This window comes from Sinocyclocheilus rhinocerous, unplaced genomic scaffold, assembly GCF_001515625.1.
Source record: "Sinocyclocheilus rhinocerous isolate Xijiao unplaced genomic scaffold, SAMN03320098_v1.1 scaffold481, whole genome shotgun sequence".
NCBI lineage: Eukaryota > Metazoa > Chordata > Actinopteri > Cypriniformes > Cyprinidae > Sinocyclocheilus > Sinocyclocheilus rhinocerous.
The window spans coordinates 539,551-563,799 of NW_015657695.1; the positions used below are offsets into that span (position 1 = coordinate 539,551).

A 24,249-nucleotide genomic window follows, 5' to 3' on the forward strand; every position below is an offset into this window, starting at 1 on the left:
CCCTTATATACAAAGCTGATAAGAAAAAACTAAGAAGAAACAGTTATTTCAACAAAAAAACATCAAATTTGAAATGTAATGCAGGCAATTCTGGGAATGTCAATTTACGGTTATTCACTGTAAATTATACGGTAGTCCAAAAACTGTATACTACCGTAAAATTACATGTAATATCCAATACAATTTTTCACCGTATATAGTAGGGGAGTTTACCGTTAATCATTTAATAGGTTTTTAATGTAGCATTTTTACAGTCTTTTACCGTTAAATTCACGGTCATTTTTTAGAGTTAAAAGGATTTTTAAAGAGAAAAACTGGTCTGTTCTGATAAATAAATAAATATGCAACAATTTGAATGGTAAAAGAAAGTATGACATGGACTGCATTAAATACATGTTTACCTTGCAACAAAAACACAGTTCAGTGAATATTTGGATAGCATGAAACCAGTACAATTCAGTTGAGTATGCTAACCTATTTTGGTTCAGTGTTGGGTTGCCACTCTGTGTCCCCCACACTTTCTGTATTTTTAAAACTACCTTTAACTATTTCTTTCACACAAATTATGTTGCTCCATCAATGTTCAATTAACAAAAAATTTATAAATTCTGATATCATACCCGAAGTCGAGCAAATAAATAAATAACTTTCTGTCAAGAATACCAGTAGCCCCATTGAACCCCACACAAAATGCCATTAGAACCACCTGTAAACAGCAACTCCCATTCCTTATTTGCCATAAAGCATTTTCCCTGTCCATTAAAAAGCAGCATGATGGGTGGAAGGGTGGGGTTGGGGGAGTTTACAGAAGAGTGTCTGTGGTACTGTGGCCTCGGCACACGTGGGCCGGAGCGACGAAAGAGAGCAGGGAAGATAGTTTTACACAGTCCAAATCTTCCACCCACCTGGCAGGCCAGCGCTCATAAACAGGACAGCTACACAAACCTGCTGTCAGACTGTAGCTTTGACAAGACTCAAGTCAGAACATAGGAGGCTGGCTTGCAAAAAAGGGGCTGAAACACACACTCAGGCACAACTACTGTCAAACACACTTACACAGACAGGAGACTGGGACACTGCTGAATTCAGGGAGCAGGGATTTACTACAGGAAGTGAAGTGAAGAAGAGAAGAACCTGGATGGACACCCTCTGCAGTCTCAGTGGCCTGGACCCTCTCTGGGTGAGTCTCAAATAACTGATGGAGAGGGGATATGCAACTCTAATGAGATAAACTCAATCAATTCAATAGCCATTTAAAACTTAAGAAGTGCAACAGATATGAAGGTTTTAAAAAATAACTGCTTGCTAGTGAGATAACACAAACTGTGCCTAGTCACCCATTTCTGTTATTTATGCCCCTTTATTCTTGTAAGTGATCATGGTTTTGACAGTAACAGTCATTTGGGGTGAGTCATGCATTTCTCAACCAATGATTCATTAACTAAGATTTAATGCGGGACCTTAAATGTTCAGTTTTAAGGTTACTCTGTTTAATTCACACATAACCTGTGTTACATGTGTGAGAACATATTTTGCGATTGTGTAAAAAGATTGTTTGTGTGATTTAACTTCTCAGGGTGTTTACATTCAAACAGCCGTACTCTGGTATCATTAAGAGTGCAGTGCATGTAACTGTACTTTAGCCAATATTTTGAACAATGATTACAGATGATAACCAGTGTTGGAATTCAGGTTAATAATAAAAGATTAATGCTCTCCTTCTCTTATTTTGCATAGTATAGTAGGTCATTTAAAATCAGGTGTAGTGATATTGGTGTGTGTGAAAGAGCTAAGCAAATGTTGTTCCAGGCCCTGTGCCCACTATAAGGTTCTCCATGGTACAGCGTACGCATTTAGCAATATTTACCATTTCACAATGACGGTGGAACAGATGATGCACATTCAATAAGTAACTGACCGCATTCTGTGGATGATTTCAAAATGCTACATTTGCATCCCAGCTAATATGAAACATTCTCAGGACATTCTCAAAATTTGTAACCTAAATGTTCTTGCAGTAATGTTACCAGAACAATCTTTCAATGTTATCAGATATACAATGTTAAGATGAAAATGATTCATACATTATCAGTCATACAAGACAATATATGAATGGGAGAAACTGCAACGGCCAATACGACGAAAGTCCCGCCTTCTAAATAAAAGAGCCAATGGCCAGTTGGCACAGTCATCGCATCACTGCAGCTGCCATTCCCATAGAAACAGTCAGTGTCCTTAGACATGACTGGGACTACACATTTTTAATGCTATTTCAGCTTCATAATCAACATTCATTAAACCGTTGATGTCATATTTTTGTAGCAGTTTAAAAAAGTTATGTAAATGTGGGTTTTGAATGCAGTATTTGAGATTTAGTTATTTTCTCATTTAGATTGTGTTGGTCTTGCGTGCCTGAAATAGCTGCCCGGAGGCATTGCAAATGTGGCCGTTGAGTGAACCAACTTTCCTTGAAAAGGACTTTTGTTGATGTTTCATTAGTTATAATTGCTTATTTAATCATTTTACTTTGTATTTTACTGTTGTTAGAATGTATTTTTGTCCAGTCCTGTGTAACCCAATGAATGTTTTCCAGAGCATTTGTATAATCAAGGAAAATGTTCCAGAACTTATGAAGATAACATTTTCATAACATAATGGGTACATAAGAACAACATTCTTAGAATATTAAATCGTTTGCTGGGAAAACATGTGGAATGAGATGAAGAAGTCAAAGTAGTAAGCTCATGTCCATTGAAGCATGTCTGACAGCAGCAATCTGGCTGAACCTTTTGAACCTTAAGTTAGACTAACTTGTTATGGCTAGCGTGAGAGATTGTTATTAGCTTCCAACTGGCCATTTCCAAAAGAAATGACCAGAGATTTGTGAATTGCAAGCCATCCTCATAAATGTCCTCCAAATAAATCCAAACATCAACGGTGTCATTTTTAAACTGTTTTTAAATGTTATTTGTGCTGACCGGCAGTCTGAACTCCTACACTTGCAGGAAGGGTACACACACCACTCTGAATCACTTCCTGAGACTGTGGTTGCCATTGGGTTTAGACCAGTGCAAACATAGTCTTGGAGGATGCAGGACGGGTAGAAGCTGGTGTCTTTATGCTCCATTGAACTCCCTGTGGAAAACTGCGACTGTTACTAGACTCTGCCACGTGAACGAGAATCTCTTTCCCTTCCTGGGCCCAGACCGCAGTACACCCCCTCATAGATGAGGACATATCCTGACCAAAACAACCATGTAACGAACCGAGTGTCTTATCTTGAACCTGTAGTGTGTGTCTGGATTGCACTTGCAGGGTTTTAGATACTGGTCTAAATAAAGGTCAAATGCTAGAAGACACAAATAGATCACTTGAAATAAAAAATTTTCATCATTTACTCACCATGTCAAATTCATATAAGTTCTTCTGTGGAACACAAAAGGAACATTTGTGAAAAAAGTTTTTTTGCCAGAATGAATGAATGAAATATCATAAAAGTGGTCCATGTGACTTTTATGCTATATATTGCATATGAATTCATTATTTTATGTGAGATAAAGACCAAAAACGTCAATAATTGCTGAAAATCATGACAGCTCACTATGGCGCATTCATGAGAAAACTCGTGCAAGACGTTTGATTTAGGAATGAACGAATCATTCTTTTGATCCAGGTTTTAAATGAATCAGTTCAGCCAGTTCACAAAACAATTCTGAATGATTTGTTCACAAATCGGACCAGTCCAGTCCTCAAAATTCCAATAACTAACAAAACAATATGCTTGCAACAGTGAACAGTTATTGGATGAAAAGATTATACATGAATAACAAGCAAAATGTTGGTCTATTCCTCACGCAAAGCTACTGTATGACTACAAAAGACTTCAAATATAGTGTATAGACTAATTTTATGAATACTTTATAGTGCTTTTCATCCTGTTTTGAAGCATGAAAGCTTCAGTCCCAGTTTGTTGTATTTGACCATTCGAAAAGACCCGCCCCCTTCTCACTCTCACGCCACACATCATCTTCTCACACAGTGAAAAATACAAAGAAAAAACTGACAATTCGCCGACAGACAGGTTACTTTTGGTATTAAAAAAAAGTCTCAGCTTTCAAATTTTGTCTTTTTTTTTTTTTAGAAATTCAAACAATAAATACCATTTTGTGGCACTTTAATGTGTCTTTGTATTTTACTGTTGTTAGAATGTATTTTTGTCCAGTCCTGTGTAACCCAATGAATGTTTTCCAGAGCATTTGTATAATCAAGGAAAATGTTCCAGAACTTATGAAGATAACATTTTCATAACATAATGGGTACATAAGAACAACATTCTTAGAATATTAAATCGTTTGCTGGGAAAACATGTGGAATGAGATGAAGAAGTCAAAGTAGTAAGCTCATGTCCATTGAAGCATGTCTGACAGCAGCAATCTGGCTGAACCTTTTGAACCTTAAGTTAGACTAACTTGTTATGGCTAGCGTGAGAGATTGTTATTAGCTTCCGACTGGCCATTTCCAAAAGAAATGACCAGAGATTTGTGAATTGCAAGCCATCCTCATAAATGTCCTCCAAATAAATCCAAACATCAACGGTGTCATTTTTAAACTGTTTTTAAACATTATTTGTACTGACCGGCAGTCTGAACTCCTACACTTGCAGGAAGGGTACACACACCACTCTGAATCACTTCCTGAGACTGTGGTTGCCATTGGGTTTAGACCAGTGCAAACATAGTCTTGGAGGATGCAGGACGGGTAGAAGCTGGTGTCTTTATGCTCCATTGAACTCCCTGTGGAAAACTGCGACTGTTACTAGACTCTGCCACGTGAACGAGAATCTCTTTCCCTTCCTGGGCCCAGACCGCAGTACACCCCCTCATAGATGAGGACATATCCTGACCAAAACAACCATGTAACGAACCGAGTGTCTTATCTTGAACCTGTAGTGTGTGTCTGGATTGCACTTGCAGGGTTTTAGATACTGGTCTAAATAAAGGTCAAATGCTAGAAGACACAAATAGATCACTTGAAATAAAAAATTTTCATCATTTACTCACCATGTCAAATTCATATAAGTTCTTCTGTGGAACACAAAAGGAACATTTGTGAAAAAAGTTTTTTTGCCAGAATGAATGAATGAAATATCATAAAAGTGGTCCATGTGACTTTTATGCTATATATTGCATATGAATTCATTATTTTATGTGAGATAAAGACCAAAAACGTCAATAATTGCTGAAAATCATGACAGCTCACTATGGCGCATTCATGAGAAAACTCGTGCAAGACGTTTGATTTAGGAATGAACGAATCATTCTTTTGATCCAGGTTTTAAATGAATCAGTTCAGCCAGTTCACAAAACAATTCTGAATGATTTGTTCACAAATCGGACCAGTCCAGTCCTCAAAATTCCAATAACTAACAAAACAATATGCTTGCAACAGTGAACAGTTATTGGATGAAAAGATTATACATGAATAACAAGCAAAATGTTGGTCTATTCCTCACGCAAAGCTACTGTATGACTACAAAAGACTTCAAATATAGTGTATAGACTAATTTTATGAATACTTTATAGTGCTTTTCATCCTGTTTTGAAGCATGAAAGCTTCAGTCCCAGTTTGTTGTATTTGACCATTCGAAAAGACCCGCCCCCTTCTCACTCTCACGCCACACATCATCTTCTCACACAGTGAAAAATACAAAGAAAAAACTGACAATTCGCCGACAGACAGGTTACTTTTGGTATTAAAAAAAAGTCTCAGCTTTCAAATTTTGTCTTTTTTTTTTTTTAGAAATTCAAACAATAAATACCGTTCTGTGGCTCTTTAATGTGTCATGACAAATTGCTGTAGCGCCTCAGTTCAAGCGACACGTGAACCGATCATCTCTTCCTCATTACTAATTGTAGCACGAAATAAACATGAATGAACATCAGAAGGTATCTTGTTTCATCCACATAAAGAGGTCAATACACACCATTTTTCAAGTTCAAGTCCACCAACGTTAATCTACTCTTCTGTCTGGTTTGTTTGTCGGACAAAAATGGCAGATTTGGCGTTATGATTGGCCAGATAGCCTGTCAATCCCTGCAAAGGGTCAAAATGAAAAATAAAAATTCCATCAGTGAAAAGGCTTCCTTTGTGGAAGAATGGAGGTGATTGTAACCCTCTTGGAATGGCAGAAGTCTGCCGGGGAAACACGGGCTCGAGGCTATACCGTGGACTTTACACATATGGGATCCACTTAGGCCTTACATATGGAACCCAGCCTTCTACCGGTTCTCGAGGATTCAACGAGTGAAGGCCTGGCGCCGGACGCTCCGCCACGTCTGGCTGCCGAGGGGACGGAGGAGCTCAACAGGGTCTACTATATGGACTACGTCGAGAGTGACCGACTGAAAGGGAACAGTATTTTTGTCACCGACCACAGCTTTGCTTTGCTTTACTCTGATATTCAAACTATCACTCAGCAGAACCAATGTGCACAAGTTGTTACTCAACATAAATTTTTGTACACACTATGTGCTTTGAAAATTGGTCTGCTGCTGGCGATGCTTCTGAGTGGAAACAATATCGGTCTACAACAGTGAATAAAATCTAATAAGCTGTAAAATGTGCTTAAGTAGTTGTTAATAATTATACAATCCTGATGTAACAAGTTAACGTGTTAGAGAGGACTAATGGTTTAACATTGTGTTTTCAGGACTGGAATGTCACATGGTACACAGCACACCCAGACCTGACCCAGTGCTTCCAGCACACAGTACTGGTGTGGTTCCCCTGCTTCTATCTCTGGGTTTGTGCCCCTTTCTACTGCTTGTACCTCAGATTCTATGACAATGGACGCATATCTTTATCCAGCCTCTGCTGTGCCAAGACGGTGAGTCATACTGGTCATATCAAGATTTGACTGAATTCTAGTTACCACCTCTATAGATTGAACATAGCATCAATCCGCTGAAAAACGCACAGGTTATAGCTATGTGCACGAAAATGTTCAAATGGGTGACATCGTTAAAGAGCATTTAAAAGGCAGGCAGGAAAAAAGATTCTATGGGAAGAAAAACAGATCATATCGAGTTCAACAGTGATTATGTAAATCAATTCTAATAGAGCATACAGTACTGTTCAAAGGTTTCGGGGTCAGTCAGAATTTTATTTTTGAAAGAAATTAACACTTTTATTCAGCAAGGAGACATTAAAATTACATAAAAAGTGACAGTAAATACAACTTTATGCTTTTCTTTTGAACTTTTCTTTAAAGAATCCTGAAGAAAACAATTTATTAAAATTTCCACAAAGACATTAAACAGCACAACTGTTTTTTTTGTTTTTTTAATTGCTAATAAGAGGAAATGTTTCTTGAGCAGCAAATCAGCTTATTAGAATGATTTATGAAATATCATGTGACACTGAAGACTGGAGTAATGATTCAATACAAATTCAAGCTTTGTATCACAGGAATAAATTACATTTTAAAATATATTCAGATAGATCTATTTTAAATTATAATAACATTGCACAATAATGCAGTTTTTACTGTATTTTAATCAAATAAATGCATCTAAAACATTATAAAATTGTACAACTCCAACCTTCTGAACAGTAGTGTAAGTAAAAACATTCTGGGGGGGCATGACACCTCAGTGTTGCAGTTAATGCTCACATATCTCTGTGTGTTTGTGTTGTAGGGTTTGGGTCTCTGTCTGGCCTCCTTTGGTTTGCTGGAGTTGGTCTATCTGCTGGTGGAAAAGAGCAGAGACATAGCGCATCACATGGTCTTTCTCCTGAGCCCTATAATTCGCAGCCTTACCATGGTAAATCACACAATTACTATTCTCCTGAATCTCCACTATAAAAATGGCTTTTAATTATATTCATAATTGTGTAATCAGTGTAAAAGTGTAAGGTATCAAGCTACACTGGACAGTGATTTTTTTCTTCTATTCATGGCTGTTGTGACCATAACAACATGTTGATTAAGAAATACAAGTTATGTTTTGATTTATGTATTTTTTTAATGGGACTCTTTTAGAGGATAAGATTTATGATCTGTTATATTTAAGCTTGAACAAATCTCTTTGTGGCTAGACGTCTGGCAGAAGTTTCCTGAAGGGATCAGGATAAATAAGCCTCTTTTACCTCTGCTCACAGCAGACAGCAGTGTCAACAGTGGTTGTAGTAAATTACTTTTTTTTTTTTTTCAGATCTGCCCAACAAGATAAGTCCATTTTAAAGTCCTGACACAGACTAAACATTCACAGTAGTCTTTGCATACTAGTATAAAATCAATAGATTTTGGTTGAGAGATTTTTGTATCAACATGTCTAAGCTGCCTAATGGTATTCTGTCCTGTTCTTCTAGTGTGTTTTGGATTTCTCAAATTGCCCATGACTAGCATACTGACCGAAATACACTGTCTTCAGATACTGGCAGTGTTGCTGATCCACTTGGAAAGGCTGAGGGGCTTTCGTTCCTCCGTCTTTCTCTTTCTGTTTTGGACGCTGGCAGTGATCTGCTCACTGGTGCCTCTCAGAGCCAACATACAAGCCATCATAGACGAGGTTTGTGCATTCCCAGTATATCCAACTATTGTATAAATGTAACATTTACACTTAAACTGAGGACAATAGTAGCAATCAAATCAACAAAAGAGCAACAAAATATAAGTGCTGTGACAAGTCCTGGATAGTCTACCACAGTGCACATAGCAAGCTTTTTTATAATAAATAAAAAGAATAAAAAGCAGATAGAAAATATATATATTTTTTGGTAAATACAAAACAAGTAGATAGAATAGAAATAGAATTAGAATAGAGAGTGCTAGTGTTAGAGGGTCCTTTTTTTAAAACAAAAAGAAAGCAAGTAGATAGAAAAGAAATAGAATAGATTAGAATAGAATAGAGAGTGCTAGTGTTAGATGGACAAGATTTTTATAATACAAAGGAAACAAGTATATAGAATACAAATAGAATTGAGAATGCAAGTGTTAGAGGGTCAAGTGTAGATGGAAGAGATGTGTCTTTAGCCATTTTTTTTTTGTTTTGTTTTTGGAAGCATAAAAAATGCAGTTTTTTCCATCAGGCTTTCTGATCTTACCAATATTTTAGTTGATTAAAAAATGAAAATAAAAACTGAGAGATATTTTGACAGACCCGAGTTCACCCAATATAAAGCGGGCGTAAAATCTGAGAGTACAATGAAAATTTGAAATCTACTTTAAAACTGAAAATTTAAACCCCATGCAGAAAGTTTTAGCATTTAAAAAAATAAATAAATAAATAACATGAAGATTACACTTGTTCTATCTTGAGTGCTGCTCCCAATATAATTAGTAATTATTACAAAATACTAGATTAAATTGGAAAAATACAAAATAGAGGCATTTATACTTGCAGTCACAGACATTTTGACTCCTATTTGTATAGAGTTTCTATTTTAACAGCCATTAATGGTGCTTTGAGACTATAAAAGAAATAAGTGAATTTGACTTGTTGCCCTAAACTCTGAATCTCCTATGCTGTGTTATTCTCCATTCACGCAAGCGTAACACGGACTCTCGCATGGTTTTTTAATGAATGTTACACAATAACACTCTCTAAATTTATCTGTGTTGTGTCTGAGAGTCTAACACAGCGGTGCGTAAACAGAGTGCTTACAGATGGTGCTGTTCTCAGCGTTGACGTCTGGGCAGCCTGTCGGTTTTCCCTTTCCAGTTCCCTCAATGCCCTCTTTGTCTGGAGCTGAGGCTGTGCTGAGACCAGTCGCAATCAGCGCTGATTCAGACTGATAGGAGAAGCCGCATATGTCTGCGGATCCCCATACTTCTCCCTCAGTCTGTCTGTCTCTGGCCTGCTGTGATGCTCCCGCTCCATAATTATTTCACTGCATCTTGTCACAGACGCAACAATCAACGTCTTGACATTGGAGAGGGAAATATACATGTAACTCACATGCAGAGACAGTTTGCACACACATACTGAGCGTGGAATGTATAATCTTTAAGGCTATGTGCATATTTTGTAATATATTTATATTATGTGGCAACCATAACTGATGAATAGTGATGACAGTGTGGCAACAAAAAAGGGACTCAACCCATAGGCAATTCACTTACAATAGTCTGCAAGTGAACAAAATATCAACATTTAAAAACCACTTCTCACACAACAAATGTACCAGATTTACTTTATAAAATGTTATAAATATATGTTTAGTATTTTATTACATATATATCACTACACTTACGTGGTTACACTTTGCAATAAGGTTTAAGGCATTGATTTGCGCTGTACCTAAAGTAGCCATTCAAGCATTTCATACAATCACCCCTTTACACCACATTTAGTTCACAAACTTACCGTCATGGATAATCAAATATGAGTTTCATATTTCATATTTAAGACTTAAATTCAGCATTAGCAACTTACTTTTCAAGCTATCAGTCTAATCCTTCAGACTTTAAATTTCTGTGGATCATATTAACCTTGGTTCATCATTCATTTTAGTCATGACTCTTTTGTGAATCATTCTTTGCAATTTGTGAACTGATTCAACTGATTCCCGAATCATTCACTGAAATTTGGTAACTGATTCAAAAGGATCTTTGAAATTAATCGGTTCAAATAATTCAAACGCTTCAAAAGTTCATTCGTTCACGAGTTGGAGATCATTATTGTGTCTCATGGCGGCTCTTCAGTTCAAGATGACGTTTTAGTGAAATGTAGTGGAGTTTAAAAGTAAGATATTATGCTTTGGAATATACTGAAGTAAAAGTGAAAGTTTAAAAACATAATTGAACTAAAATGTAGGCTCCTTAAGTACAGTGAGGAAGTAAAAATACAGTAAGGAAATATAAAAAACAATAATGAAGCCTCATACAGCTCAGTGATGACAGTCCATACGTTTACATAGGGAGGCTGAACTGAAGCTTGGTTTGTGGTGGGATCTGTTGTGACCTAAATGAGCCCTCTGCCAGTGGGCAGTGGGTCCAACAGCAACAGCAAAACAACTAGCGCTTGGTCCTCTCATACCACACTGTGGGAGGATTTGTTCCCTGACCAATTTGAGTTTCTTTAAACTGTTTAAGCGTACAGTGTGGCGGACAAATAATCACAGTATCCAGCATTGTGGTGTCCAGAGTTTGGACTGTGACCATTTGAGTAAATTAAGCTTGTGTTTACATATTCTTAAAGAGGCCTGCACTGCCACTTTCTCTCGTATCATGGCCATTTGACACAGTTTCTGTCAGAAGCCCATAGGCATGGATGCCCTTGGTGGCCCCTGTAAAACTTTCAATAGCAGCTCCAGGCCTCTGGCAGGCCAGCTGTTTTGAACCTAAAACCCTGACCTCAGCATATTTTCTCTCGAACAAATCTTGAACCTTGTATCGAGCACTACACAAACAGGTCAAACACAACATGGTGAAACTTTGTCCCGAACAACAACTGAGATTACTGTAAAACAACAATACAAACAGAAGCATTACTTATAAGTAGAATTATTTTAGAATTTTATAAATAGAGTTCTATAACTAGTCAAATTGCTTCTATTTGGCTGATTGAAAAGCAGATGCGCTGTAGGGTTGTGACGGTGAGGAAATTTTCCCACCGGTTAATCGGCGTGTGACAACACCGGTAACACCGGTATCACCGCGGGGGCGGGGCGTTCCCTCTTTTCCTCGCTTTCCTTCGCTTTTAAATAGCTTTGAAAGGAAGGGAGGGGAACAGCAGGCAACATCCCCAAAAGAACACTCCCCAAATCAGCCACCAGTCCCTCCTCCGCACACTGCGGTGAGACAAAGTGGGCGGCTGATCTCAGATCAGTCCTGGTGCTTAGGCAGACGGAAGAGAAAATATGGATATGATCCCACAGGAAGCATGCAGCTTATGTGGTTATGACTCCTTGGGAAATCCCTGGCAAATGTGTATACACCACTTATATGCCTAGTTGGTTGTCTCCACAGAAGGGGAGAATCAATACATTGAGCGTTATTTAATAATTAATTTGTCACATAGTTCAATTTGTCCCAAAAAACAGCAGAGTTTATTACTGCTTAGGTCAAGGTTTTTCAATATACATACATACATTGTGACCCTGGAGCACAAAACCAGTCATAAGTAGCACGGGTATATTTGTAGCAATAGCCAACAATACATTGTATGGGTCAAAATTATCGGTTTTTCTTTTATGCCAAAAGTCATTAGGATATTAAGTAAAGATCATGTTCCATGAAGATATTTTGTAAATTTCCTACCGTAATTATTAAAAAAATTAATTTTTGATTAGTAATATGCATTGCTAAGAACTTCATCTGGACAACTTTAAAGGCGATTTTCTCAATATTTAGATTTTTTTTCACCCTCAGATTCCAGATTTTCAAATAGTTGTATCTCGGCCAAATATTGTCCTATCCTAACAAACCATACATCAATGGAAAGCTTATTTAGTCAGCTTTTCAAAAAAAAAAAAACATTTTGAATGTCCATTTGTCCATTTGATTGTGCAATATTTAAGATATAAAATCTCAAAGAGTTCAATATCAAAGATTATGTTGGTTTTATTCTGTGGTGTGATGGGCCAAAATTGCAGTTTAAAGAGGAGGGACACAGACAATTAATTAATGTTATATACTAGTTTATCTAACATTCATACCAATAAAACATTGGAAAAAAGAAACATTTCTGCTTCCAATTGCTTTAGAATGAGTGTACCGTATTCGTGTGATGTGCTCCACACTGCTGTCTACATTCTGCTGATAACCAGTCATGTGTGTTACAGGGTTTCTCTGCAGATGCGATGAGATTCGTGGCATTTTTCACATTCTTCTCTCTCCAGTTGGCTCAGCTCATCCTCAGCTGTTTCGCTGATCAGCGCCCAGCGACTCTTAAACCTGTATATGTAAAGGTACAGTGTCTTTCGTGTTATGATGGATTTTTTTTTTAAATTAGTAAATAAATATTTGAAACATGGTAAAAAAATAATACCTGGACATACTATTTTTCCACTAGAACCCATGTCCAGTTGAGGATGCTTCTTTCCTTTCAAAAGTACTGTTTTGGTGGTACGGCAGGTAGCCATATTTTTGTCTCTGATTTTATTGAGGTCTGCAGAATAAAAACCCATGAGATACTGAGAAACACACATATTCCTGCTCCCCAGATTGGCGGTAAAGGGCTACCGCTCACCTTTACAAGCTGAAGACCTCTGGTCTCTACGAGAAGAGGATACATCTGAAAAAATAATTTGTGATCTGGAGAAAGAGTGGGCCAAGCAATGGGCTAAAATGCAACAGTAAGACACCTGCTGTTTCCTTAACTGCATGTCTTCCATCCTGAGGTGATGAAAATATGTGATGTCCGTAATTTGCCTGTTCATAACTACTGATTTATTTGTATTATTAATTAACAAAGCACAACTTCTTTACTTTGTTGCAGCAATGCTTGCACCAATATACCAGAGACTAAAGTCTGGATAAAAATGTTGTGTTTTCTCCCTCAAACAAGGCAAGAGAGCGCTCTGAATGGAGCACAAGCTCTTGGTTATAAACTGAGCGAGCAGACGCAACTGCTCAGAAAACTTCATAAAGAACAAATCTCAGGCTTCTGTCTGCTCCGGACGCTAGCCAAAAACTTTGGCCCTTACTTTCTGACTGGAACTCTCTGTCTGGTCATTCAAGATGCTTTCATGTTCTCCATACCACAAGTGTTAAGGTGAGAGACACATTAATGCTGTCATGGCATGTAAAATGAAACTGTATATAACATGTGGCATTTAGTGTAAGATACACTACTATTCAGAAGTTTGAAGTTGGTAAGATTTAATGTATTTGAAAGAAGCCTTTTATGCTCACCAAGGCTACATTTAATTACAAATACATTTAAAATGACTATTCCCTTTTAAAAAATATATATATTTTAAAAATGTAATTTATTCCTGTGATGGTAAAGCTGAATTTTTAGCATCATTATTCCAGTCTTCAGTGTCACATGATCCTTCAGAAATCATGCTAATATGATGAACTCATGATCAAGAAACTTATTATTATCAATATTGAAAGTTGTGCTACCTAATATTTTTGTAGAAACCACAAATTTTATTTAATTTTTATTTCTCTTTTATTGAATGTTAAAATGAACAGCATTTATTTGAAATAAATTTTTGTAACATTATAAATGTATTTAATGTTATTTTGATCTATTTAACAGATCCTTGATGAATAAAAGTAATAATCTTTTTTTAAAAATCGTCTATGTAGGTGTAAAAAAAAAAGTTTTTTTACTGTACTACAAATTCTAAAGTCATATGTGCACAGTTACTGATTGTAAAAATGCCATAAAATTTGAATAATTTTAAACATTTTAAAATATGATTAATTTCTTTGAGTGTAAAAACAAAAAGAGTGCTTTCAAAATCATTTATTCAGTTGAGACTAAAACATATTTTTACATCTGGGAAATATCTACATATCAGTTTTGAATGTTATTTTATAAGAAAACACATGCCTGGGTGCAAATGTAGAGCAAGACCTTTAGCACACAGTTGTAAAGTGAACTTGTTGCCCTTTCTCAGTTTTGAGTGTGAACTCCCGTCACAGACAGGAATAACAGCACATCCTGCTGTGGTGCAGCCACATACTGTTAATTATGCCCCATGCACCACGAGTCCACAACACTTAGCAGAGTCTGCTCACTGCAGCATCATATTCTTTGTGGCTGAGCTATCGCTCAGAAGAAACTGGATTTGGATCATCAAATTAAGCCACTCTGTCTGGCATATAACAAGCCAAGAGCACATTGGTAGGTTCACTGCTTCAGAACAACAGGAACTGTGGCACTCTCAGAAACCTTGATGCATGGGGATAATATTGTTCAGGCTCAGCTGTATCAGGTCTAGAAAGGCTCATATTTATAGTCATAAATTATGTTCACATTCCAGTTTCTTTATCTTTGGCTTATGTTTGGTGTGTTTCTTGTTCTTCAGTCTACTGCTTGGCTTTGTGAGGGATGAAGACGCCCCCTTGTGGAAGGGTTACCTCTTTGCCTTCTTGATGTTCCTATTGTCTTGTCTGCAGTCCCTGTTCAACCATCAGTACATGTATGCATGCTTCACAGTAGGCATGAGGGTTAAAACTGCAGTTATGGGCCTAGTGTACAGGAAGGTAGGCCTTTGAAAGGTTTGCTAGCAAATGCAAAGATGCATATAATGGTTCTCACATACATTCTGGTCTCCACAGTCTCTGGTCATCAACAGCGCGGCCCGCAGAACATGTACAGTTGGAGAGATAGTGAACTTGGTTTCGGCTGACACCCAGAAACTCATGGATTTCGTGGTGTACTTCAATGCAGTGTGGGTGGCCCCGATTGAAATCGCCTTGTGTCTTTTCTTCCTCTGGCAGGTGAGAACAGATGCTTGTTTATTTTTCTTCTACAGTATGTTGGATTGTTATACGGTAGGAAAAAATGCACAAAATTGTATTTCTAGGGCAGGGGTATCCAAACTTGGTCCTGGAGGGCCGGTGTCCTGCAGAGTTTAGCTCCAACCCTAATAAAACGGCATCCTGAACCAGCTAATCATGGTCTTACTAGGCGTACAAGAAACTTCCAGGCAGGTGTGTTGAGGCAAGTTGGAGCTAAACTCTGCAGGACACCAGCCTTCCAGGACCGAGTTTGGAGACCCCTGCTTTAGGGGTACTGGGACAAATTAGTACCTTATCAAGTACAACTATTACTAACTATGAACATTTTAGGGTTAAAAAAGGTACACATATGACCCTTTAAGTGACAAGCTGTTGTACCCCAATTTTATGCACAATATTTCTGAGAGCACAGATCTAAAATTCATTAATTGAAATGTCTGACCCCTGTACAGCGCCTCGGCCCATCTGCGTTGGCTGGCATCGCCACTGTAATTCTCATCTTCCCTTTGAATGGGTTCATTGCCAAAATGAGAAGCAAACTCCAGGTATAGTCTATATTGTTCCATTCAGTCAAATTTCCATGATGATATTCGTGCTGTGGCGACTGAGGTTGTGTCGGTACACGTCGTCCCAGGAACTGCTTCATGCCTACAAATGATTTAAAACACGAGCATGTGGACAGTCTGCCCTTTGCTTCTCTGATGTTATGAACATGGTAGAAACCACAGGATTTTGCTTTGTTGTAAAATTGAAATGTCTTTATTTGCCTCGTCTCAAACATCCAAAGAATTTAAACTTGCCCATATTGGTTTCTGTCTGGTCTCGTAAACAAGTTTGCTTGCGCGATTCTCAATTCGCATCTTTTTGCTGCTCTCAGGAGGTCCAGATGAAGTACATGGACGGACGCATTAAGCTTATGAACGAGATCTTGAGCGGAATAAAGATCCTGAAGTTTTACGCCTGGGAGAATGCCTTCAGAGAACGTGTTCTTGGCTATCGGGAAAAAGAGCTGAATGCTCTGAAGAAGTCTCAGATTCTTTACTCCATATCCATCGCCTCCTTCAACTCCTCCACTTTCTTGGTACATTTCCTCATCGTCATCATCTTGACACATTAATATAGTCCTTACAACTGTAGAGTTTTATCATGTACGCCACTTTGCCTTCAGATTGCATTTGCCATGTTTGGGGTGTATGTGCTGATTGATGAGAAGCATGTTCTGGATGCTCAGAAGGTCTTTGTGTCCATGGCTCTTATCAATATTCTCAAAGCTCCACTCAGTCAACTGCCCTTTGCAATGAGCACTACCATGCAGGTAAGCAGCAAATATTTGAACGCTTATGTTTTTATATTTTTGAAGAAACTTTTGAAGATAACTTTGTTTTTTTTTTGTTTCTAAGGCTGTGGTTTCTCTCAAACGCCTCGGGAAGTTTCTCTGTCAAGACGAGCTGAAACTGGATAGCGTGGAGAGAGCTCCCTACCATCCTGGTGAGTGCATTAACTTGTCATAGTTTTCAGACTTTGCTCTGACATACAACAGTTTATAAGCTGACCAACATTGTTAATACATGTTGAGCAATACAGAGATTTTTCCCGATTAATGTGATGGTGGAGTTTTAATTTAAAATGGCATAACAAAATCTGGCATGCCAAAAACAAAAATAACGAGTTACTAATCTGCCAAAAAGACCCACCTTGAAGAATATTTTTCCAGTTATTCTGCAAGACAAGCTTATTTGAATTTAAAAGCTGTAATTCGAGAAACACTACAAGGAAATTGTGTGGCTATGAGGTGGGTGTTGGTAGTGGCTGAAATGCGCATGATGACTTCATGCAGCGGTTAAAGGGGATTTTCAGCTTTGGAGCTGTAATTATATTTATATAACTTTTCCACATTTTTGTGTGTTAAAGGCCTATTTTAAAATTGATTTGTTAAAAATGCAACTTTTTATATTAAAGGTCAAAGAGAAGTTTTTGTGAAAATGTTTCTGCTTCTGAATCTGAATACCATTAATAACAGAGCCAGGTGAATAATAATATCCCATGGATGATTTTTAAATAATTATGGAAATGTATTAACCTAAATAATTATCATCACCCTGTTGCCTCATTAACTTGTGGAATTGTTTTATGAGCCTCAAATGCAATACACACTTAAAGAGACAGTTCACCCAAAAATGAAATTTCTGTGATCATTTGCTCACCTTCAAGTCATTCCAAACCTATATGACACTTCTTCCAAACTACCTGTTTAAGAAATTAACTGAATCAGACTAAGTTTGGTTCATGATAGAAATTCAGATTCAGTTCATTTCTGAAACAGTTTAGTTTCAGTGAAAACTGTTTTAGTCTGTTTCTCTCACAAAGCTATTATATGTCTTCACAATATTTATTAAAATATACTGTAGTGTCCAAGAGTTGTATGGACCAATTTTATGATATTTTTATGGTATCTCTGTGTCCTTTTTAAGCTAATATTCATTGTAACTGCACTAAATAGAGCATAAAAAAATCTTTAAATATTCTGCAGAGTATAGAAAATCATAGAGGTTTGGAACGCCAGTGTGTAAATGATAAAAAAACTCACCTCTTTATTTCCTCCTTTTGTCAGATATTGATGGTGTTGTTATTGACAACGGTACTTTCAGCTGGTCTAAAGATAGCACACCATGTCTCAGGAGGTCGGTGCCTTTGAATATATTTATCCCTTACTGTAAATTGAAATAACTGCTGAAAGATCTCAGTAGGTCCACCATTCCTAAACATATAAAGATGATAATCTGGCAATGGTTAATTTCTGCAGGATCAATGTCAAAGTGCAGCGGGGTTCACTGGTGGCTGTGGTAGGTCACGTGGGCAGTGGAAAATCCTCTCTTCTGTCTGCAATGTTGGGAGAAATGGAAAAGAAAAGTGGCCACATCACAGTATCGGTAAATCATTCAGAAAAATTACTAAAAATATATTGGCATCATTCACATATTCCACATATAAATTTTCTAACACTTTCTTTCAGGGCTCTGTGGCTTACGTGCCTCAGCAAGCATGGATCCAGAACGCCACTCTCAAAGACAACATTTTGTTTGGACGTGAGAGGAAAGACAGCTGGTACCAGAAGGTGTTAGAGGCCTGTGCTCTCCTACCAGACCTGGAGATCCTACCTGCAAGAGATGCCACAGAGATTGGAGAGAAGGTAAAAATAGACTTCTGTAAGAATGATTCTGACATGATAGAATAAAGTGAAAAGGTATTAAATATAATTTATTTTTTAAACACCAAATATGCAGGGTATCAGCAGGGTCATGACTAAACTCCCACTACATTTTTACAATGTTCACAGGGTCTGAATTTGTCAGGAGGTCAGAAACAGAGAGCGAGTCTGGCACGTGCAGTCTACAGGAAGGCTGATGTCTACCTTCTGGATGATCCTTTGTCAGCTGTGGATGCACATGTGGGTCAGCACATCTTTGAAAAGGTCATCGGACCTAATGGCGTTCTTAAAAATAAGGTAAACATTAAAACACGAGTAAGATAAAATGTGACCTTAAAGGGTTAGTTCTCCCAAAAAATGAAAATTCTGTCATTAATTACTCACCTTCATGTCGTTCCAAATCTGTAAGACCTTTGTTCAACTTCAGGGTCTATGGAGGGTCAGAAAGCTCTCGGATTTCATCAAAAATATCTTAATTTGTTTTCCGAAGTTGAATGAAGGTCTTACAGGTTTACAGAACAATATGAGGGTGAGTAATTAATGACAGAATTTTCATTTTTGGGTGAACTATCCCTTTAAAATCTAATATGTGAATTGCTACATTCTAAATTGAAGTAGCAAAGAGGATGCAGAATCACAATTTTAATTTGAATGTAAGGAAGCAGAAGTAAAATTGTTTTTGAAAAATCTTTAAAAAGCTTTGAAGGTTTATTGATTAGACAGATAGATAGATTAGACTGCAATTTAGCAAATTTCTCTTCCTGTCATTCCAATTCAAATTTCTGTGGATGTAGCCAATTGAATTCAATTTCCAGATTTTGAATGGAAAGGGAACCTTTCAGGCTTGAAATAACAAACTAAATAGCTTGCTTGATGATGCTCTCCAATGCTTGCTAAAACAGACTCGGGTTCTGGTGACCCACGGGCTGAGCTTCCTGCCCCAGGCTGACCTGATTCTGGTGATGGAGGATGGAGAAATCACGGAGATGGGCTCTTATGCCGAGCTTTTGAGTAGAAAGAACACCTTTGCAGACTTTGTTAAAGCTTTTTCCGTTAGCGAACGCAAGGAAAGTGCCACCAACAGAGGTAAGCTAAAAGAATGAGTGCTTGATGAGTTACTACAACAACACTTTTTTATGTTGACAGTTAAAATGCAGATTCGCCTTGTTTTAGGGACCAGAAAATCAGTATCTCGTCTCAGCATGACAGACTTCTCTATTGACCTCTCCCAGGAGCAACTCATCAGGTAAAAGTCACTAAGTTTTGATAATGAAAATGCAAATGTTATTGAGGAGCACATATTTACCTTGCTGTCAATTTTGTTTAATAAAGCGGAGACATGGGAAGTGCCAGTATACAAACCATGGAGGCTATATCTGACACAGAACAGGAGCAGGACCAGGAGGAAGTTGGGAGACTCACCCAGGCTGACAAAGCTCATACAGGCCGAGTAAGTAATAGAGCCACATCCACAGACATTTCAAACAATGGGTAGACACATCAAAATATACCTTCACATGTAACTCAATACCAAAGGCCAAAGATTTAGAGTGGCAGGTCAGTTTTAAAGTTCAGCTACGGGTCAGCGACAAGGGTTTCAGATACTCTCATGTCACCACAGAGATCTAATTTTAACCCCTGATTACAGGTCTTTGAGCTTCATTGTTCCAAACACCATAATATAGCCTGAAAGTGCACTTTATCATCCAGAGTGTCGTTCCTCACACGTTCTTCTCCATAATGGGTCACACATAGGTGAAACTGGAGATGTATGTGGAGTACTTCAGGACCATCGGCTTGGCCTTCATCATCCCCGTCATCTTCCTCTACGCATTCCAGCAAGCTGCCTCACTGGCCTACAACTACTGGCTAAGCCTGTGGGCAGATGACCCGGTTGTAAATGGAACACAAGTCGGCACGGATCTGAAGCTTGGTGTTTTTGGAGCTCTCGGCTTTGCACAAGGTTCGAAATCTCTCATGTTCCTCAACCCTCATTGAGTATCCTTGGACTTTGTATTGTTCTTGATCATTAACGGTGTTGTTGTATTGCAGGAATTGCAATATTTGGCACTACTGTGGCCATTTCACTTGGAGGAATAATTGCATCCCGGCATCTTCATTTGGACCTTCTCAACAATGTACTTCACTCTCCTATGTCGTTCTTTGAGAGTACACCCAGTGGTAATCTTCTCAATCGTTTCTCTAAAGAGATAGACGCCATTGACTGCATGATCCCTGATGGGCTGAAGATGATGCTGGGCTATATGTTCAAACTTCTGGAGGTTTGCATTATCGTGCTGATGGCGACTCCTTTTGCAGGAGTGATCATACTGCCACTGACTCTGCTCTATGCCTTTATCCAGGTATGCTACTAGGAGATTGCTCAGCATGCAAGAGTATCATACCAAGAAGCACCAGTCTGACATCTATTCTCCTGTGTTTTCAGAGCTTCTACGTGGCCACATCCTGCCAGTTGCGTAGACTGGAGTCGGTGAGTCGATCACCCATCTATACTCATTTCAATGAGACAGTCCAAGGAGCCGGTGTGATTCGGGCCTTTGGAGAACAGTCTAGGTTTATCCTACTGGCTAACAGCCGAGTGGACCACAATCAAACATCCTATTTCCCAAGATTTGTGGCAACCAGGTCAGATTCAGTCTTGGCTTATTAATTGTTGGTACTGTTAATCCAGTCTAACTCTATACAATATCTTTAATGTTATTCCAATAGGTGGCTGGCAGTAAATCTAGAGTTCCTGGGTAATTTGCTAGTCCTTGCTGCAGCTATTCTCTCTGTTATGGGAAGGGCAACTTTAAGCCCTGGAATCGTGGGACTGGCTGTGTCGCACTCTCTCCAGGTAGGAAACTCATCAAAAAGTCTTTGAAAATCTTTGGACAACCACACATGTTAGGCAAGCCTATTAGGCAACAACTTCTCAAGAAAAATTACATTGCAGGTAACTGGGATCTTGAGCTGGATTGTGCGGGCATGGACAGATGTAGAAAACAACATTGTGTCTGTTGAGCGAGTGAAGGAATATGCCGAAACAACAAAAGAGGTAATGTTGGTCTGAAGGCTGTTTTTTTCCCCATGAATTCCTTTATATAAAGCGACCAAATTATATTTTTACGTTCATTCTTGAGGTCACTGAGTTAGTCTTGGGTTGTCGCAGGCACCATGGGCAATCGAGGACAGTCCACTCCCATCAGACTGGCCCAAATCCGGATCCATTGGATTCCAGGAATATGGACTTCAGTACCGCAGGGGTCTTGACTGGGCCTTAAAAGAAATTTCTCTCAGTGTTAATGAGAGAGAGAAAGTAAATATAACATCTGAACACATTGTGTCATATTTGTGCTTTATTTTTTATTACATTCTAAGCGATTCACTGAATCTATTCAGGTTGGAATTGTGGGAAGAACAGGGGCCGGAAAATCATCTCTTGCTCTCGGAATCTTCCGGATCCTTGAGGCGGCAAAAGGAAAGATCTTCATAGATGGGATAAACATTGCAGAGATTGGACTGCATGAACTGAGGTCTCGTATCACCATTATCCCACAGGTACACCTGAAAATGGAAAAAAGGATCGAATACCTTGACAAACGTAAAAAAAAAAAAAAAACTTTGAGCGTTTTATTTTCAACTTTTTTTCCCCCAAGGATCCAGTGCTGTTCTCTGGTTCCTTGCGTATGAATCTGGACCCGTTTGATGGCTACACTGATGAGGAGGTCTGGAGAGCTCTGGAACTCGCTCGTCTCAAGAACTTTGTGTCTGGCCTGCCTGACAAACTCAACCATGAGTGTTCAGAGGGAGGAGAGAATCTCAGGTATAAACAACTTCTCAACAATGTTTATTCTTCATTTGACTAAAATCTAGTATGACAGTTTCTGACTGGATATTCTGGGTTTCAGTTTGGGTCAGCGGCAGCTGGTTTGCCTGGCTCGAGCTCTCCTCAGGAAGACCAAGATTCTGGTTTTGGATGAAGCCACTGCAGCTGTAGACCTGGAGACGGACAATTTAATACAGTCCACTATCCGAACTCAGTTTGAGGACTGCACCGTTCTGACCATCGCACACCGTCTCAACACCATCATGGACTACACAAGGTATAACAAAGAGCACGTGTTTATTTCTAAAAAGAATATGATTATGATTACTGACAATAATTCAACCCTATTCAACTGTTCCCAATAGGGTGATTGTGATGGACAGAGGGCACATCACAGAAATGGACTCTCCAACTAATCTGATCTCTCAGCGTGGTCAGTTCTATCAAATGTGCCGGGAGGCTGGGCTAGTGTGAACCTTCAATACCAGAGGAACCATCAATGACAAAATCATCTCTTCCCTCAGGAGAGACTATAAAAATGGTGCAGAAATCTCACCAATACACCTGCTCAGACTACCTGAAACTTTTCATTACACAACTTACTAAAGGGCATATCTTACCTTCTCAAACAAGAGAAGCACAAAGCTCAGGGTGAAGAAGTTTTGCCAGTAATAGCTGTTCAGGTGTCCACGTTTTCTCCAGTATTACAGAAGTGGTGTGCTTCAGCATTCACCTGCTGATTCTTTAACTAGGATCTGAGGCGCTAAAAGAACAGACTGATTCCTCATGTCGTCAACAGTCTCATCTCAGAATACTAACACTTGAGTAACGTTATCTTACCGTAGAGGTGTTCAGTAGGTAAATATAATGCACACTTCAGATGGTCAGAGGGTGTGCACAGCCATGTTCACCACCTCTCACTGCTGTCAAAGTGAAGATTTGTGGAAATTTGTAGTTTATTGTTGTAGATCCTGGCATAACACAGCTGCAGAACTAGTCACAATTCTACTTGAACCTTTTCAGGTTGTTACATGAATTTCTTAATTATATCAGCTCATTAAACCCTAAATTCTCATAAAGGTGAAAAGATTAATCTATTTTAAGATATTTATGATGTGAGAAAGATCCTTTAAAGGGGTCATATGATGCGATTTCAAGTTTTCCTTTCTCTTTGGAGTGTTACAAGCAGATTGTGCATAGATAAGATCCCTGAAGTTACAAACACTAAAGTCTCAAAACCAAAGAGATATTCTTTATCAAAGTTAAGACTCTGCCACGCCCCCCTAAAACGGCTCGTTCTAACACGCCCCAACATAGGAGTTTTGCGCATCGTGTGTGTGTGTGTGTGAGTGAGTGTGTGAGAGTGTGAGTGTGAGTGCGCGCGAGTGAGCGAGAGAGAGAGAGAGCGCGAGAGAGCACATACCAGCTTCATCACTGTGTCTGTTACGCGACTCTGTTCCCCTTTCGGGCTCTGTCTTTACATTTATTTTGAAAGATGAAGCTCGCGATTATGGTAAGGGGCGTTACATTTCCGACGAGTGCTTGCGGTGTTCGGCCAATCACAATGCATTGGGTCAGCTGGCCAATCAGAGCAGTCTGCTCTGATTGGCCAATCACAATGCACTGGGTCAGTTGGCCAATCAGAGCAGACTGCGCTTGTTGGAAGGAGGGACTTTGTAGAAAACGAAGCATTTGAGAGGCATAGAGGACCTACAATAATGTACAGTATTTGAAAAATAATGTGTTTTTTGAACATTAAAGCATGTCAACATATTCTGTTACACCAAA

The 24,249-nt window shown here is 38.6% G+C and overlaps 1 protein-coding gene across 1 annotated transcript; it reads left to right on the forward strand.

Annotated features, from left to right (window-relative positions):
- Positions 1 to 1,099: 1,099 nt before the first annotated feature.
- LOC107721491 (multidrug resistance-associated protein 1-like) lies at positions 1,100 to 23,527 on the forward strand. The gene is made up of 31 exons (XM_016529518.1): positions 1,100 to 1,180; positions 6,710 to 6,886; positions 7,698 to 7,823; positions 8,433 to 8,570; positions 12,787 to 12,912; positions 13,017 to 13,078; positions 13,168 to 13,299; positions 13,512 to 13,718; positions 14,989 to 15,166; positions 15,242 to 15,403; positions 15,877 to 15,969; positions 16,302 to 16,505; positions 16,593 to 16,739; positions 16,825 to 16,912; positions 18,036 to 18,105; positions 18,228 to 18,354; positions 18,438 to 18,614; positions 18,762 to 18,929; positions 19,535 to 19,718; positions 19,806 to 19,878; positions 19,965 to 20,082; positions 20,388 to 20,595; positions 20,685 to 20,995; positions 21,079 to 21,278; positions 21,363 to 21,489; positions 21,589 to 21,690; positions 21,805 to 21,951; positions 22,035 to 22,193; positions 22,292 to 22,458; positions 22,544 to 22,738; positions 22,827 to 23,527. The coding sequence occupies exons 1-31, from the start codon at positions 1,139 to 1,141 to the stop codon at positions 22,933 to 22,935; spliced, it is 4,524 nt and encodes a 1,507-aa protein (XP_016385004.1). The 5' UTR covers positions 1,100 to 1,138; the 3' UTR covers positions 22,936 to 23,527.
- The last annotated feature ends 722 nt before the right edge of the window (positions 23,528 to 24,249 follow it).

What these genes read in the sequence shown, in the direction of transcription:
- LOC107721491 (XM_016529518.1), top strand. Translation starts at nt 1,139, where the DNA reads ATGGACACCCTCTGCAGTCTCAGTGGCCTGGACCCTCTCTGG. An exon ending in AGCTCTCGGCTTTGCACAAG is followed by an intron (nt 20,596 to 20,684) that starts GTTCGAAATCTC and finishes GTTGTATTGCAG; the next exon opens with GAATTGCAATATTTGGCACT. An exon ending in ATGCCGAAACAACAAAAGAG is followed by an intron (nt 21,691 to 21,804) that starts GTAATGTTGGTC and finishes GGGTTGTCGCAG; the next exon opens with GCACCATGGGCAATCGAGGA.